Source organism: Nicotiana attenuata, chromosome 10, assembly GCF_001879085.1.
Source record: "Nicotiana attenuata strain UT chromosome 10, NIATTr2, whole genome shotgun sequence".
NCBI lineage: Eukaryota > Viridiplantae > Streptophyta > Magnoliopsida > Solanales > Solanaceae > Nicotiana > Nicotiana attenuata.
The window spans coordinates 15310694-15325343 of NC_031998.1; the positions used below are offsets into that span (position 1 = coordinate 15310694).

The 14650-nt window shown below is 35.7% G+C and overlaps 1 protein-coding gene across 1 annotated transcript; it reads right to left on the reverse strand.

Moving 5' to 3' along the window:
• On the reverse strand, positions 1855-7489 carry LOC109233054 (cytoplasmic tRNA 2-thiolation protein 2-like). The gene is made up of 7 exons (XM_019398802.1): positions 7115-7489; positions 5270-5618; positions 5099-5185; positions 4219-4340; positions 3965-4043; positions 3168-3565; positions 1855-2832 (listed from the first exon to the last, which is right to left on the reverse strand). Exons 1-7 carry the CDS (start codon positions 7471-7473, stop codon positions 2790-2792), a joined length of 1437 nt encoding a protein of 478 aa, XP_019254347.1. The 5' UTR covers positions 7474-7489; the 3' UTR covers positions 1855-2789.

Consider the following 14650-nt stretch of genomic DNA (forward strand, 5'->3'; position numbering starts at 1 on the left):
GTTTATATTTTTCCTACAAAATTTATACCATTCATTAAATACCCAATATTAATAGCTGATTCCTTCCAAATTAGGCGCCTACAAATCTGGGATAAATATTTGAATAGCTTATTCCTTCCAAATTAGGCGCCTAAAAATTTGGGACTAAATATTTTTTCATATTCACATCAGATTTGTTTCCTCCTTTTTCTACAGGCTTCTCTTTCCTCATTTTTCACGTCCTCGCCCTGCAACTTTTAATCCACGCCCAGTAAGTCAACTCATGTCTCCAAAATCATCCATTACCGAGATTCACCAGCAATTTGTTGCGCCTGAAGATACATTAGAATCTGATTTCGGGGAGTCTCCCATGAAGAAGAAAAAGTGAATCAAATTTTCCATTCCTCTAGCTCCAGTCAACAAATTTTCTACAAAAAAACTACAAATCAGTTTAAGTATGTATAAAGCAATATTGTTTTAATGGTATCTACAAATTACTACATTTATACTACAATTAAACTGCAATCTATGTTGAAAAAAAATGTTGACTACAAAATTTTCTCCTAATCTACAAATTTTCTACAAAAAATCTACAAATAAACTACAAATCAGTTTACGTATGTATAAAGCAGTATTGTTTTGAAGGGTATCTACAAAATTACTACATTTATACTACAATTACACTACAATCAATGTTGGAAAAAAAATGTTGACTACAAAATTTTCTCTTTATCTACAAAATTTCTATAAATAAACTACAAATCAGTTTAAGTATTGTATAAAGTTGTATTGTTTTTAAGGGTATCTATAAAATTACTACATTTATACTACAATTAAACTATAATCTATGTTGAAAAAATATGTTGACTACAAAATTTTCTCTTCATCTATAAAATTTCACAAAAAAAAACTACAAATAAACCAACCTTTCTTATTCCATCTTCATCCTTGTCAAAGGCCCATGACTACTTCTTAATGAAATCTTCAAGGTTGTATATGTACCAAATTGGTGTTGGCCACAGCCACCGCCAGTATTTGGCGTTATTATTGTATGGGATTTACAATGGGTTTCATATTGAATCTCTTTAGCTAAAAATCTGATTATAAAAAATGGGTCTCATCTCTGTATTTTTTGAGAAGAAGAAGGAATGGAGAAGAGAAAGAAATGGGAGGGGGAAAACAGTGATGGTCAGATCTTGGGAATTAAGGGGAGAGAGAAACGTGGGATATATGGACACCTTTAATTAAGGAGTAAAAAACTGCCAATTAATTATACCTCTAAATTAATTATGGTATATAAATGGTAATTTGGTATGCTGAAATGTAATTAACTCAAACCTTAAACATTGAGGGTAATAAGGTTTCATATGTGGTATAGGAAGATAAAAATCCCATACATTAATAGTATATGCGTCCGTGTTATATAAGTTAAATCTCATTTATGATTATTGGTTCTGTCGTTGCAACTCAAGGTTTACAATCTTCTGGACGATAAGTCCAGCTTGTGATTGTTTTGAGGATAATCATCTACTTAGTTCTTCCTTTTTATATATGCACTCGGTTTCTTATTATAACTTTGTCAACTATGTGAGTAACATGTAAGTAATCTGGTTTTTCTTATGGACAAAGAAATGTAGAACAAGTCAAGAATCTTCATTCCCTCGATTGGCCACGAATATGTCAGCCTTCGGTCCTCTCCGTGACTTTAGTTTAGAATATATTTCAACACTGACTTTAAAGATTAGCGTTGAACTTCAAATTCAATTCACAGTCTGTAAATGATGAGACCAAACAATAAGAGCTAGCTGGCAATTATATAATGTCACTTGCTATAGCCTTATTCATTTGACAAATGCCTTAGGGTTTCACCAAACCTTGAAGTTTTTATCAATGGCCAGAAACAGTACCATTGTTCTTATTATTCTGATAATTATTGCTTTTTTATTCTACCATGGTTACCCAGCTTTATCGCGTATCGTGCTATCAATGGATGAATCAGCCTCCAACACACAACAATGGAGTGAAACGATAAGCTCTTATGACGATAGAGAAAAGTCTTTTCCTTCTGTGAGCTATCAGGGGAATGTTTATCAGGATCCATGTACTATGGGCTGCCCCAGTGAAATTTGCGGCTGCTACTAGGTTGATCTAAATACACCCAGCTATTAAGCTTTTCTGGCAAGAGAGATCAACCTTAATTCTATCTAGTGCGTGTATTTCTACTTCCATGTAATAATTCCCCTGTTCTGTTCTATGAAGAGCGGATCGACTCGTATTGAATTAATAAATGTAATGTATAATTTGTGTTTCATTAGTTTAGAATTCATACATGAAACAGACAAGAGAGGATTATCTAACATTTTCACCTTGCAGGTGATCTTCCAACATGTAAAAAGTGTCTGAGAAACATTGCAATGTAGCTTAGGCGCTAAACCAAAACTGAAGGGCATGAAATGTTAAAAAAGTTGGCCTAAAGAACATAAACTTTTCTGTGACATACACCACCACTTACAAAACAGATTGAAAACCCAAAGAGAATTTGGTAGCAGATAATTTTTCTGTAACACTGTACCCAAGGCATCAGCCGAGTGGCCAACTCTACCATAACATGGTGTACTGATATTTATAGAAATGGGAACCTCGGCATAATCTCAAAACCCACACCCACGTCTTTCAATGTTTCCCTGCTCCTCCGGGCTCAAGTAACAAACAATTCTTTAGTTGACATAGAGGTTAATTGAGACCAAAACGTGATTTGTGTTTCAGTGCAGCAGTCGGATATTTCGCAAAACTAATCAGCAGGATCATGCTCAGTCTTCGGTGTCCGAGAGCAAGCAGTCTTCTATTTGCTCCCTGAAAACAAGGCAATTAAACTTGAAAAATAAGTGTCCTAAGTTTTAAACTAGGACTAGAAACGGAGATAAAGCTTTTATTAATACAAATTAAAAAAACTAGTTCCAAAAACATCTCTAAAGTTGAAATGTTGAACCCTGGGCAGCCCAGAGAAGAAAATAGAGGACAATATTCTCTAAGCAACAACAGTGAAAGGAAGCTAATTTCAAAAGGCATCGTCCTTCTAAAGATCCATGACGCCGCCTCTGTGAATTCAAACCATCTGCAGCTACATAATGGTTTTCCAAAAGCAAGCTAATGTGTCAGAAATAAGAACATCAAATGAAATTTCATACCTTAGCTGTCTCTGACTTAGATGATCACCATCCTCTGCTTGGGAAACCATTGATGGTGGCAAGAGAGAAATGAAGTGCTCCAGAGATGAGGGGTCCTCTGGAAGAACCTGAAACTGACAACTTGCACAGCATGCAGCCCCTATTGCATTGAGACTAGTTTTCGCATTGTCAACACTAATTGAAGTTCCGACGGTGGATATTTTTAGAGGACTACTGCAAATACGACAGAATGACTCGGGAGGAAGGGCATCGTTAGTTTTCAGGTTGTATTTCTTTTGCCTCCTTTGAGATGCCACCTGATCGTTATAGTTATTGTCCTCTGACATTCTATTGAAATGAAAAGGTGTCAGCTTTCCAGCTGTTCTCATGATTGTGCTTTCCCGGGAAGGGTTTTCCTCCTGAAATTAAAAGCTACTTTGAATTTTTCATGTGAAGGCTTTGAAGTTGCAGTATTCACGACTAGAACAACAAACACATAGGATAACTGAATATAGGCAGTTCTCACAATAACAAGTTAGGAGATCTATAATAAAGTAATTTATTCCCTAATATTTTTCCTTCTTGTTAAAGTAACCAGCAATTACTACAATATTAACCATGAACCAAGATTAAGTTTTAAAAGCATGTGTCTCGGCAGGCTAAATATATTTCAGCTATTGCGTGCGTTGTTATATTACAATATTCCAATTTTTGATTTCTTATATATCTAGAGTCTTTTCCTTGCCTAAAATGCCACTTGCACTGTACATGAAACCACATCAACTTAAATTAAACCAATACAGTTAACCTGCTTTTACCTGCAACAATTTTACAAATGAGGAGACCAAGCCATTGATACCAGCATGTGTTCCGTTAAAAACTTCTACAGTCATTAAACTGCCCTGGCAAAGTACGTTGAGGCCCACCATGAAGTAATGGTTTTGACACACAAGGAAAGGGAAAAAAGAAATGAAATAATCAGATTCAGAAATTACATGAGATTGCGATAAAAATAGGATATCTAAATGCTAAACAAGAATTAAATTTATTTTGAATTTCAAGTGCAACAAACCTGTCAAGGCTGCAAAGCGTATTCAACTCATGAATAAGACAATCACGGAGGGGAAGAACCACAGGTATCTTCCACCTTGCATCAACATACTGGATATCAGCAGCTAAAGAATAACCTCTGCCCTGGAAAAAACCAAAACTTTTTGCACATTAGATAGTTCTCTCTCTTTCTTTTTGTTCATCACTCTTCTGTTCAAGTGGGTAACCAAAGATATGAGAGATGACATTGAAAATTATAGATAGGTGATTAGTGTAGATATATAGTTACTAGCTCTAGAGTTGATCTTTTATACTACAACTAACATGGATTATGATCATTGAAATGAGTAATTAAAAATATAGATCAAATCAGATAAAATAAACCACAATAAAAAGATAATGAAAGTGATGGGCATTTTGGTTAATCCACGAAAGATGACCTGAGAGGAATATACAAGAGAACTTCATACAAACACCTATATTTAAGTGGAGAAGGGTAGAGGAGCGGGTCCATTATCCACCGAGTTCCAAACCGCGCGCCGCTGGCCCTCAGTTATCAAAAAAAAACTCGAAGTATCAAAATTCATAAGCAATGCTTTAACTTTTTTTTAAAAAAGAAAACCTATTCTGCATGAATCATGGATAATCACATTTTTTAGTATTAATCTCTTCATCTATCTGGAAGAGGATGGACCAAATCTAGGCACTTCACACTTCCATTCTTCTCTTATAATTTACTCCATCCCTTTCATTGTTTCCATTTGGATCATGTCATATTGAAGTCCAAAGTTCCAAACTTTTTCAGTTTGCCAGAGGACAAGCTTTCTTTATCATGCATCCATGTGAATTAACACTTTCAGTTTTTCCGCAGAAGAAGAGAGGGAGTGATTCATAGAACCTACCTTGACAGTTGCTTCAAGTACACGACAAGCTATTCTTGATGTACACGTTCCTAGCAAAACTTTGGTATATCCATGCTCAAGAGCTATCTGCATAGTAAAGCAACATATGTAAATAGGGATCTATGTCTCTCCTGCAAAGCTCAAGATTGTGATTATGTAAAGCAGCCAAACCTTTTGCAGGGAGAGCATGCGAAGATGCTCTACAAGATCTTCTTTTCCTGTGACATCACTAACAGCATTTATTAATTCATTCAGTCTATCTTTTGCATCACCAGCTTTCAGCGAATAAATGGCCTCTGTTGGAACTACATGGAATTGTTTCACTGGTGGAGCCAAATCTGACAAGATAAGTTTCAGCTTCTCAATAGCTCTATCAAGATCATCAGATGAAACAGCAGAAATGGCTTTTTCATCAATAAAAGCAACCCCAACACCAAAAACTGGTAATGCTCTATCTGGACTGGCATCATAGTTCTTCTGAGCTTTGCTTTGCATCTCATGTGTAAACTGCAGAGCCACCCTAGAAGATAAAAGAATTTGCTCAGAAAAGTAAAACATCATGGTATCACATACCTTTTACACAAGACTTGCATTCTACTCGACATCCCTTTTAAGTCATAACAAACAGCAGTCTGCTTAACTAACTGCAATGATATATACCATTGTTGACACACTTTGATGTTACATTCCAAGAACACGTAAATGCTGTGCTCATCAACCTGGAGAAATTACAACATGCTATTGTTTCTAGAAGACCTACTTTTAACCCTTTCTTTTAATTAGTAAGTGTTGACAGTATGTTTCTCTATCTTTAGTAGTAAGTTTACAGATACACACACTCACACATGCATATGCATGCACGTACTTTAAGATTTATCCACAAATGGATGGTGAATTTTAAGATGCTGAAAGAGGTTCCGGTTTATTTACAAATTTAGTGAACTATCAAACTTCCAATATTTGTTGCCTCCTCAATTTCTACTACAATCCAACATCCAAAATAAGAGGATAGCAATCAATAGAGTAGGAAGAGGGCAGGGGACACTTCAACAACCAAAGAATACATTAAAGTCCATATAATACACTGCATAGAAAACAGAGTTAGACAAGGTAATAACTCTAACACAGACAACTCACGAGCTCAAGCCCTAAGTATGAAGTTTTTGTCTGTAACACAAATATGAGGTGGATAACCAGGAAATGGATTTTCTGGAAGTACGACTAGGAAATTTGGTGGAGATAAGGAGATTCACACTCGTCACACAAAGACGTATCCCCGTCAATTGAGTCCAAACTTTACACTTAGTTAACAAGATGAAAGCTCGGTGATCACACCCTTTTTACTAAAGTTCCCTCATATGCTTGGAAAAATCCCAAAACTTTGACAAATAAATTGCATGGGAACACATTTCAGACTGAGGAACATGACAGATGTCTACTGTTCTTATACTAATTGTTTTGAATTAAATAGACACAAATAAGTGGAATACATAGAGATTGATAAAAAGAAACATGAGAATTTTTTTTTAATCATATTTTATGACGGTAGTATCCACGCCAGCTAGTTTGCACCTCGACTATTCCTACATGTACGGGTAACTCTGCTAACCAAAGCTTAGGCAGATGGAAAAAATCACCTAATATTTTTTGCCTCCGCTTGAATTTGAACATGAGATGTCATTATTCTCCACCAACTTCATTGACCACTAAGCACACCCTTGGGGTGCAAGCAGGGCACATATAGACAATTCATATCACCCCAACTAGTTTGGCATTACGGCCGTTGATTGACTATTTCTTTCAATGAACAAACCAAGACCGAAAATAAAGAGTCTTCTCTACATCATCAGCATATTTTCAAACAAATAAACTGATTAATCAGGAACCAAAAATCAGTAGGAAACTACATTTAATCAAAATTATTAAACCCTAAACCCTAGATATAATCTCGAAAAGCAAATATCTTTGGGAATTAAGAATACAATTTACATATGAAAATGAAGACATAAGATGAACCTGGAACATGTACCGCCGGAGAAAGCGACAAGGACGTTATCCGACGGCGAAATCATAGCATTAGATGTGACAGAATATCTGAACTTTCCATAGAGGTTACTGCGGAAGCAATCTGCACAGAACCTTCCGCTATCTCCTCCGCTAAAGTCACCACCTCCCTCGGCGGAGGCAGCGGAGGCTATGGTTTTGTTAACCTTGCATTTAACACAGACGGCGATAGATAATTGTTCGGTGCTCTTTCTACCGTTAGCGACGTCGTTTGGAGCTTCATTTGCAATTTTTACAGGCGGATGTTCTTCTGCTTCATTAGAGGAGTCTCTGTAACAACCGGACTGGCAGGTTCCTGAGTTGCACGCCATTTTTGGCAAGCAAGAAAAATCTATTGGAGGGATAGCCAATTGGTTTTGTAATACAGTTCTATGTTGGGCCGCTTTTGGGCCTGCATAGAGTAAGAGCTTTCAAGATGGGCTCTCCTAGTTTTTTTTTTTTTTCTCGGAAAGTTACACAGAAGGCGTTTTAGCTTATAAGCTGGTCAAATTAGCTTATAAGTACTTTTCGGCTTATTCATGCGTAGGGGTGGCAAAATGGTTCAAAGAAAACAGTTAACCACCCATATTATCCACTAAAAAATGGGTTGGATAATGAACTTTTTAAAAACGGGTCAAATATGGATAAGAACCATATTATCCATTTAGAAAATGGATAACCAATGAGTAACCAATGGATAACCAATGAGTCTAACTTTTACATTTGTAAAGCTTCAAATTGGGGGTTCCTCAAGTTAGGGAGACCAAGAATTCTCCCAAAAGTGATCATATACAAGAAGTCATGGATAATATGGGTAACCCATATTATCCGCTGGTTAACCCGTTTTTTATCTGTATTAAATATGGGTCGCGTCGGATAATTGATCCATTTTTTCATTACCCATTTTCGACCCGAACCATATCCGACCTGACCCGCCCGTTTGCCACTCCTATCTATGCGTTTGGTAAAGTTAAAAGTGTTTAGTACTTATAAGCCAAGTGCTTATAAGCTAAAAATAAGTCAAAAGCCATAAGCTTGTAACCCCCAACTTATGAATTTTTAGCTTATAAGCACTTTAACTTTGACCAAAATTTTTACTATTTTATCCTTAAAATATTTCTTCTTAGAACAAAACTCCTACGTCGATACTCACCGTCTCAAGTATTCAACCTAAACCCCCCACCCCCTACCCCACCTGCCCCTACCATCCACCTATTCAAGTCTGCAATTCTCATTGACTATTTAAGATAAGCAAATTCTCTATTTCCTGTATACTTATATCTATGTGATTGTGTATTAATATTTGAATTGTATGTAATAAATGAGGACATATCAAATTTTTGGTGTATTTAAAATAAAATGCCAAATAGAATATTTTGTATTTGTATCGATCTAGAATCTAAAATTTTGAAGAAATTACGCCCTTATAAGTGTAAACAGTTCTAAGGTTATTTAAGTCATTTTAACAGAAAAAGAGCTTATCAGAACTTTTTTATTAAATACTGCAGCAACTTATTATCAATTTCAGCACTTCTACCCAAACACGTAACTACTTATTTATTAAATCAGTTTCAGCACTTAAAAAGTGTTTTTCAGCACCTAATGCTTATCAGCTACTTCAAATCAGCTAATCCAAACGGGCACATAGTATTCCCTCCGTTCCAATTTATGTGAACATGTTTGATTGGGCACGAAGTTTGAGAAAAAATGAAGACTTAGAATTTGTGGTTCTAAACAAGTCAAAAAGGGCCCCAGAGTATTTGAGTGGTTGTAAAGCTTTCTCATTAAGGGTAAAATTGTAAGTTTAAGCTAAATTGTTACCAAATTTAGAAAGGGTTCATTCTTTTTGGAACGAACCAAAAAGGAAATAGGTTCACGTAAACTGGAATAGAGGGAGTATAAAAATTTCACGAGGCCTCCTATTTGGTCTGTCATTTATCCATTTTTTTACTAAAACTAGTCTTAGGGTACGCGCGTTGCGCGTGTATCCCATATCATTGCATACAAAACTTTAAGAAACAACGTTAACATTATTAAATATTCTTTATAAACTAAAAAGAAATACTAAAGATAAAAGTGCAAGTGCCTAAATCTTTTGTATATATATATATATATATGTTAACTCAGTAAATAAATAAATATTGTCCTACGATAGTCCTTTGATGCATTATTATATAAATTAGTTCAAAAGGCTTATTTTCACCTAATATAGTTTATAAAACATTAGTCCTAAAAAGTTAGTACCGAAACTTTTCTTACTTTTCCTATGTCAAAACTTTTTTTTTTTGGTTACCCACACAATGTTCGGTACCCACATTGGAGCTCGACTATATCCGGATTCGCGCCGCGTAGGGCCCCTTTCGGGGGTAATCGCTCCCTACTAAGGATTTTTCTATACCCAGGGCTCGAACTCGAGACCTCTAGTTAAGGGAGGAGCAGTCTCATCCACTGCACCACATCCTTTGGTTGTGTCAAAACTTTATTAACTAAAGAAAGACCTAAACTTTTAGGTAAAATTTTATTAGCTAAAGAAAAACCCCTCCTAAACCTAAAAGGAGAACTCAAAAAACTGAATCTTTTAGGCAGAATTTTATTAACTAAAGAAACCTCCTCCGAAACCTAGAAGAAGAAATTTAGTACTCCTAAATATAAATGGGTTGAATGAAAAATAAAAGTTTATAAATATTAGGAGTATAATTAAATGACTATTCCTATATAGTAAGAAATTAATTAAATGACTATTCCTAAATAGTAGGAGATTAATTAAATGAATATTTCTAAATATTAGAAAAAATAATAAAGTGACTATTTTGTCCAATGTAAACTCAAATTTTAAAGGGTAAAAAAAGCGAACGATATTTTGCCAAGGGACTTTGTAAAATTACATGTAAAATTTGATATTCGAACAAGTATGGCTTGCAGTGAAAACCACTTCAATCTGGTTTTTTTCTTCTCTTGAACTCAAATTGAATATTAAAACTCTCTCCACCTCTACTTCTTTTTTTTGGCAAATATCTTTTGTTAACTAATTCTGATTTTTGTGAAGTTTGTGAATTTTAATTTAAGAAGAAGAAGAATCGAGTATTATTTATTTGGTTATTCCCAATAGATATGTTATATGAAGGTGTGAGACACAAAACAAAATAGATTATAATTTTTGTCAAAAAATAATAATAACACTATAGACGTACGCTTATTTTGTTCTCCAGTGAGAGGCGACATTGTCTTTGAGAGAAAGTTCATATAATCGATAACAAAAATTAAATCACCTCAAAAAAGACATCATATCTTGGCAACAATTGAAAAGGCCTACTATTAAAAAATGCAATAACATCATACAAGATAGATAAATAATACAAGTAAAGCAAGAAGCTAGCTAGATCTCGTATTTTGTTCTTGATTGAAATAGATGCTTGGAGTAATTTTTGAGAGAGGATTCATGTTATGAAAAAAATTAAATTACCTTTTGAAAAACGGATATTTGAACAATAACTAAGGCAGTTCAAACTGAACGTGATCCTTCATTATAGAAGAAAAAAGTGGTCCAACATGTTCTTGTCCATCTTAGATTGGTATGGCCGTATCTGTGACAATTTAACCCTAAATATAAGATAACTCTTGAATGCCGTGAAACTTTAGTCGTAATATAATTAAGTATAGCCTTATAGGACAAGTATATTAAATTTAAAGTCCTTAACATTATGTCTTTTTGTCAAGTAAGGAAGGTTTTAATAACTAATTGATTAAAAAGTCTTAAATATTAGAAATATAATTAAATTACAAATTTGACCAATGTGAAATCTACTTCTAAAGGGTAAAAAAGGCGAACGACATTTCGCCAAGGGCCTTCGTGCTTTTAATATAGTATATAGAGTATAGATTAACGATATCCAATATTTGGTAATTTCATATACGTTTTCTTCTCTATTGATGCTTCTTCTTTGCTATGGGTTGCTGCTGCTTCTATGTCGTTGTTTCTTCTTTATTTATAAAACAGGAACATAACTGTAGCCCCAGGAATCACGGTTGTAGCCATGCCTAGAAAACTGAAGTTTCCTACTTCGACTCATGCCTACAGGGATAAAACCTAGCACAACAGCGACAGCCTTGGGTAAGTATTCTGACCAAATGGCCTTTTTTCCTTCATAAAAATCAGTAGCTGCAGCATGACTAAACTCGGTTGCACCATAAATTCCTTCAACTTTTCCATCCTTTCAATATTGATATTTTTAAGTATTTTCACATACTTATATGCACTCATACACCTTCAAATTATAGTACAATTACTTTTATACTCTTTCACGGAAACAACCTCTCTATCTCTATGAGGTAGGGGTAAGGTATGCGTACACAAAACCCTTCTCATACTCCATTTATGGGATTACACTGTTTTTTTTTTTTTTTTTTTATGTTGTTGTTGTTGTTATACTTTTATACTCTTTCATAGTATATTTTTTGTATGAGGTAAATTAATGAATGACAGGTGGATGCTCGACGCGTTGACACGTGGCAGTAAAGACAGGTAGGATATGAGTCAGCAAATAGCTCGCACCGATTACGAGCATGTGACTGGTATTGTGTGAGTTTCGAAGACGACGGAAGCGGGGACGAAAGATTGAAAAGAAGATATCGGTTGAAGAAGACAGTGTAAGCGCTACTGTGTTAAAACACAAATTCAGAAAAAAACTGTTAGAAAAATAAAAGAAACTGGAAAAACAGAAGAGTTTAAGAAATATTCCGAGTCCACAATTTGCTTGTGTGTCCTTAAGGAATTTTAACCCCCTCACACGTTGCCAAGGTAATGGATTAAATCCTCCTAGGATAAAACGGAATAAACCTTCCTGCAACAGTGGCAATACAAACTGCAGGATACCAACGAACTTAAAGAACAGAGCAAAATCACACTTACGAATTTGAGAGAGAGAGACTGCGAATTAGAATGCAGTATATTCAGAAAGAAAGAAGTTCTGGAGTGTTTTTCGTGTGTAGAAAATGGTGCCTTGCCTCAGAATTTATAGGCAATTATCAGAAGAGGTGTCTGGAAAAGGTGACTTTTCAGAAGAATACACTGCCTGCCGCGGTTCTACCACGGTCGCGGCAGAACCGCGGTCAGAGAGGCTTCTGAACCTGCCTGCCGCGGTTCTACCGCGGTCGCGGCAGAACCGCGGCCAGAGAGGCCCTCTGAACCTTCAGCAAGGTTCTGGCATATTTTCAGCAGTGATTTGGCATTTAATTAATTATTAAATAATTAAATAAATTTTGTCCAAAAATAATCTTATCGATCGATCATTTGACAAATCCAAATCCAAATCCAAATCCAAATCCAAATCCAAAGCCAAAGCCAAAGCCAAAGCCAAAGCCGAGCCGAGCGAGCGACGACGGCGCGAGGGTTCATTCTCTTCAACTCCTTTTAAGAGCTTTAAGAAGTGATTCTATATATAAGAACACAAATGTGGTTGTCTCTCACCAATGAGGGACAAAGTGCAAGACAAAAGTTCACTTCTACAAATTTTCAATTTCCCTCCATTTCCAATTCACACTTCTTCTACTTTAAAGCCCAATGGCTTAAAGTCTAACAATCTCCCACATGAATGGGAATGGTTGTATCAAGAAAGATCATAGATGAAAGCTATGTGATTTTGCAAGTAATGATTAATTGCATCTGGATAAGTAGGTTTCCCTTTGAACTTTCCGTAGTGAACATATGTCGGATATACTCGGTCAATCGGTAGATTTGATATCTTTGAACCGTCGAACTTTAGTGTATACCGAGACAACCATATGTCACACAATCAATCCTTAACCGTCTTTTAGTTCTCATTGTTGTGTTCGTTTCAGCCATGAACACCGCCTGGTCTCATAAGTGCGTAGAGAATTGGCCTTACAGAATTCTCATTGAAGCGGCTTCCACTTCACACTTACATAGGTGATTCCTAAACGTGTAATCCTTTAGATTGACACTATTTGATAAATACCTCATCAAACTTAGGTAATTATTAAAGAACGTGTAAAGTTCTATCCTTGTTACTGAACATTGTCTTCATCACGAGAATGGACCAAAGATTTTATTTTGACAATGTTGAACCGGTCAATCACAACTTTGTTTGAGCTCCTTGAACCTAGATCTAGAGTTACCGCCATGTTGACTTGTCCTCGGCCATAGTCCCATTCCCTTAGATGATTTCTCAACTCCCTCTCTAGTTAAGCCTTTTGTAAGCAGATCCGCCACATTATCCTTTGATCTTACATAATCAATAGTGATAATTCCACTAGAAAGTAGTTGCCTAACGGTGTATGTCTTCGTCGTATATGACGAGACTTTCCGTTATACATAACACTCCCTGCCCGTCCTATTGCAGCCTCACTATCGCAATGTATGCAAATAGGAGCCAAAGGTTTTGGCCAGAACGGAATGTCTTCTAAGAAATTTCGAAGCCATCAGCTTCTTCACCGGCTTTATCCAAAGCTATAAACTCTGATTCCATTGTAGAGCGAGCGATGCACGTTTGTTTGGAAGACTTCCAAGATACTGCTCCTCCACCAACAGTAAAAACATATCCAGTTGTGGACTTTGTTTCTGTTGAGCCGGTTATCCAATTTGAATCACTATATCCTTCGATAACCGCAGGATGTATATTGTAGTGTAAAGCGTAGTCTTGGGTATATTCCAAATATCCCAGAACTCGTTTCATTGCCACCCAGTGATGTTTGATGGGATTACTTGTGAATCGACTAAGTTTACTTATTGCACAAGCTATATCAGGACGTGTACAGTTCATGATATACATTAAGCTTCCCAACACACGAGCATACTCCAATTGAGACGTGCTTTCACCTTTATTCTTTATAAGATGATGGTTTAAGTCAATTTGAGTTCTTGCACTTCTAAATTCCAAGTGTTTGAATTTTTCAAGTACCATTTTCACGTAATGGGATTGAGACAAAGCTAGACCCTGAGGAGTCTTCTGGATTTTAATTCCTAGAATTAGATCGGCAACTCCTAAGTCTTTCATATCAAACTTACTAGAAAGCATACGCTTAGTAGCTTGAATGTCGGCAATGTCTTTGCTCATTATTAGCATATCATTAACATATAAGCAAACAATGACTATATGATTTGGAACGTTCTTAATGTAAANTCGTGTACAGTTCATGATGTACATTAAGCTTCCCAACACACGAGCATACTCCAATTGAGACGTACTTTCACCTTTATTCTTTTGACATGCCATATCATATTAAAATTGTATTTTTTAATAACAAACTCATTTAATCCATGATCCTTATATCTATGAGAGTTTAAATTAGCAGATATTGGTCCTACCTCATTCTTTCTTTTCACAAGTGTTATAAATTCCACAATGAGAAAACAAACATAGAGCTCCATAGTGGAAAGACTTGGTAAAGCTTGCCATGGTTTTAGTGAAATGTGTTCTTTTGGCGTAGGAAGGAGTGGTTGACCTTAGTATTAAACATCTCCATCTTAAGTTTGACATGATTGTTTCTTTG

Excerpts from the sequence above, each read along its gene's own strand:
- LOC109233054 (XM_019398802.1), bottom strand. The coding sequence starts at position 7,473 with ATGGCGTGCAACTCAGGAACCTGCCAGTCCGGTTGTTACAGAGACTCC. Across the intron at positions 5,619-7,114 it reads TCCGGCGGTACATGTTCCAG|GGTGGCTCTGCAGTTTACAC; the intron begins GTTCATCTTATG and ends TTTATCTTCTAG. Across the intron at positions 2,833-3,167 it reads CTAAGTCAGAGACAGCTAAG|GGAGCAAATAGAAGACTGCT; the intron begins GTATGAAATTTC and ends CCTTGTTTTCAG.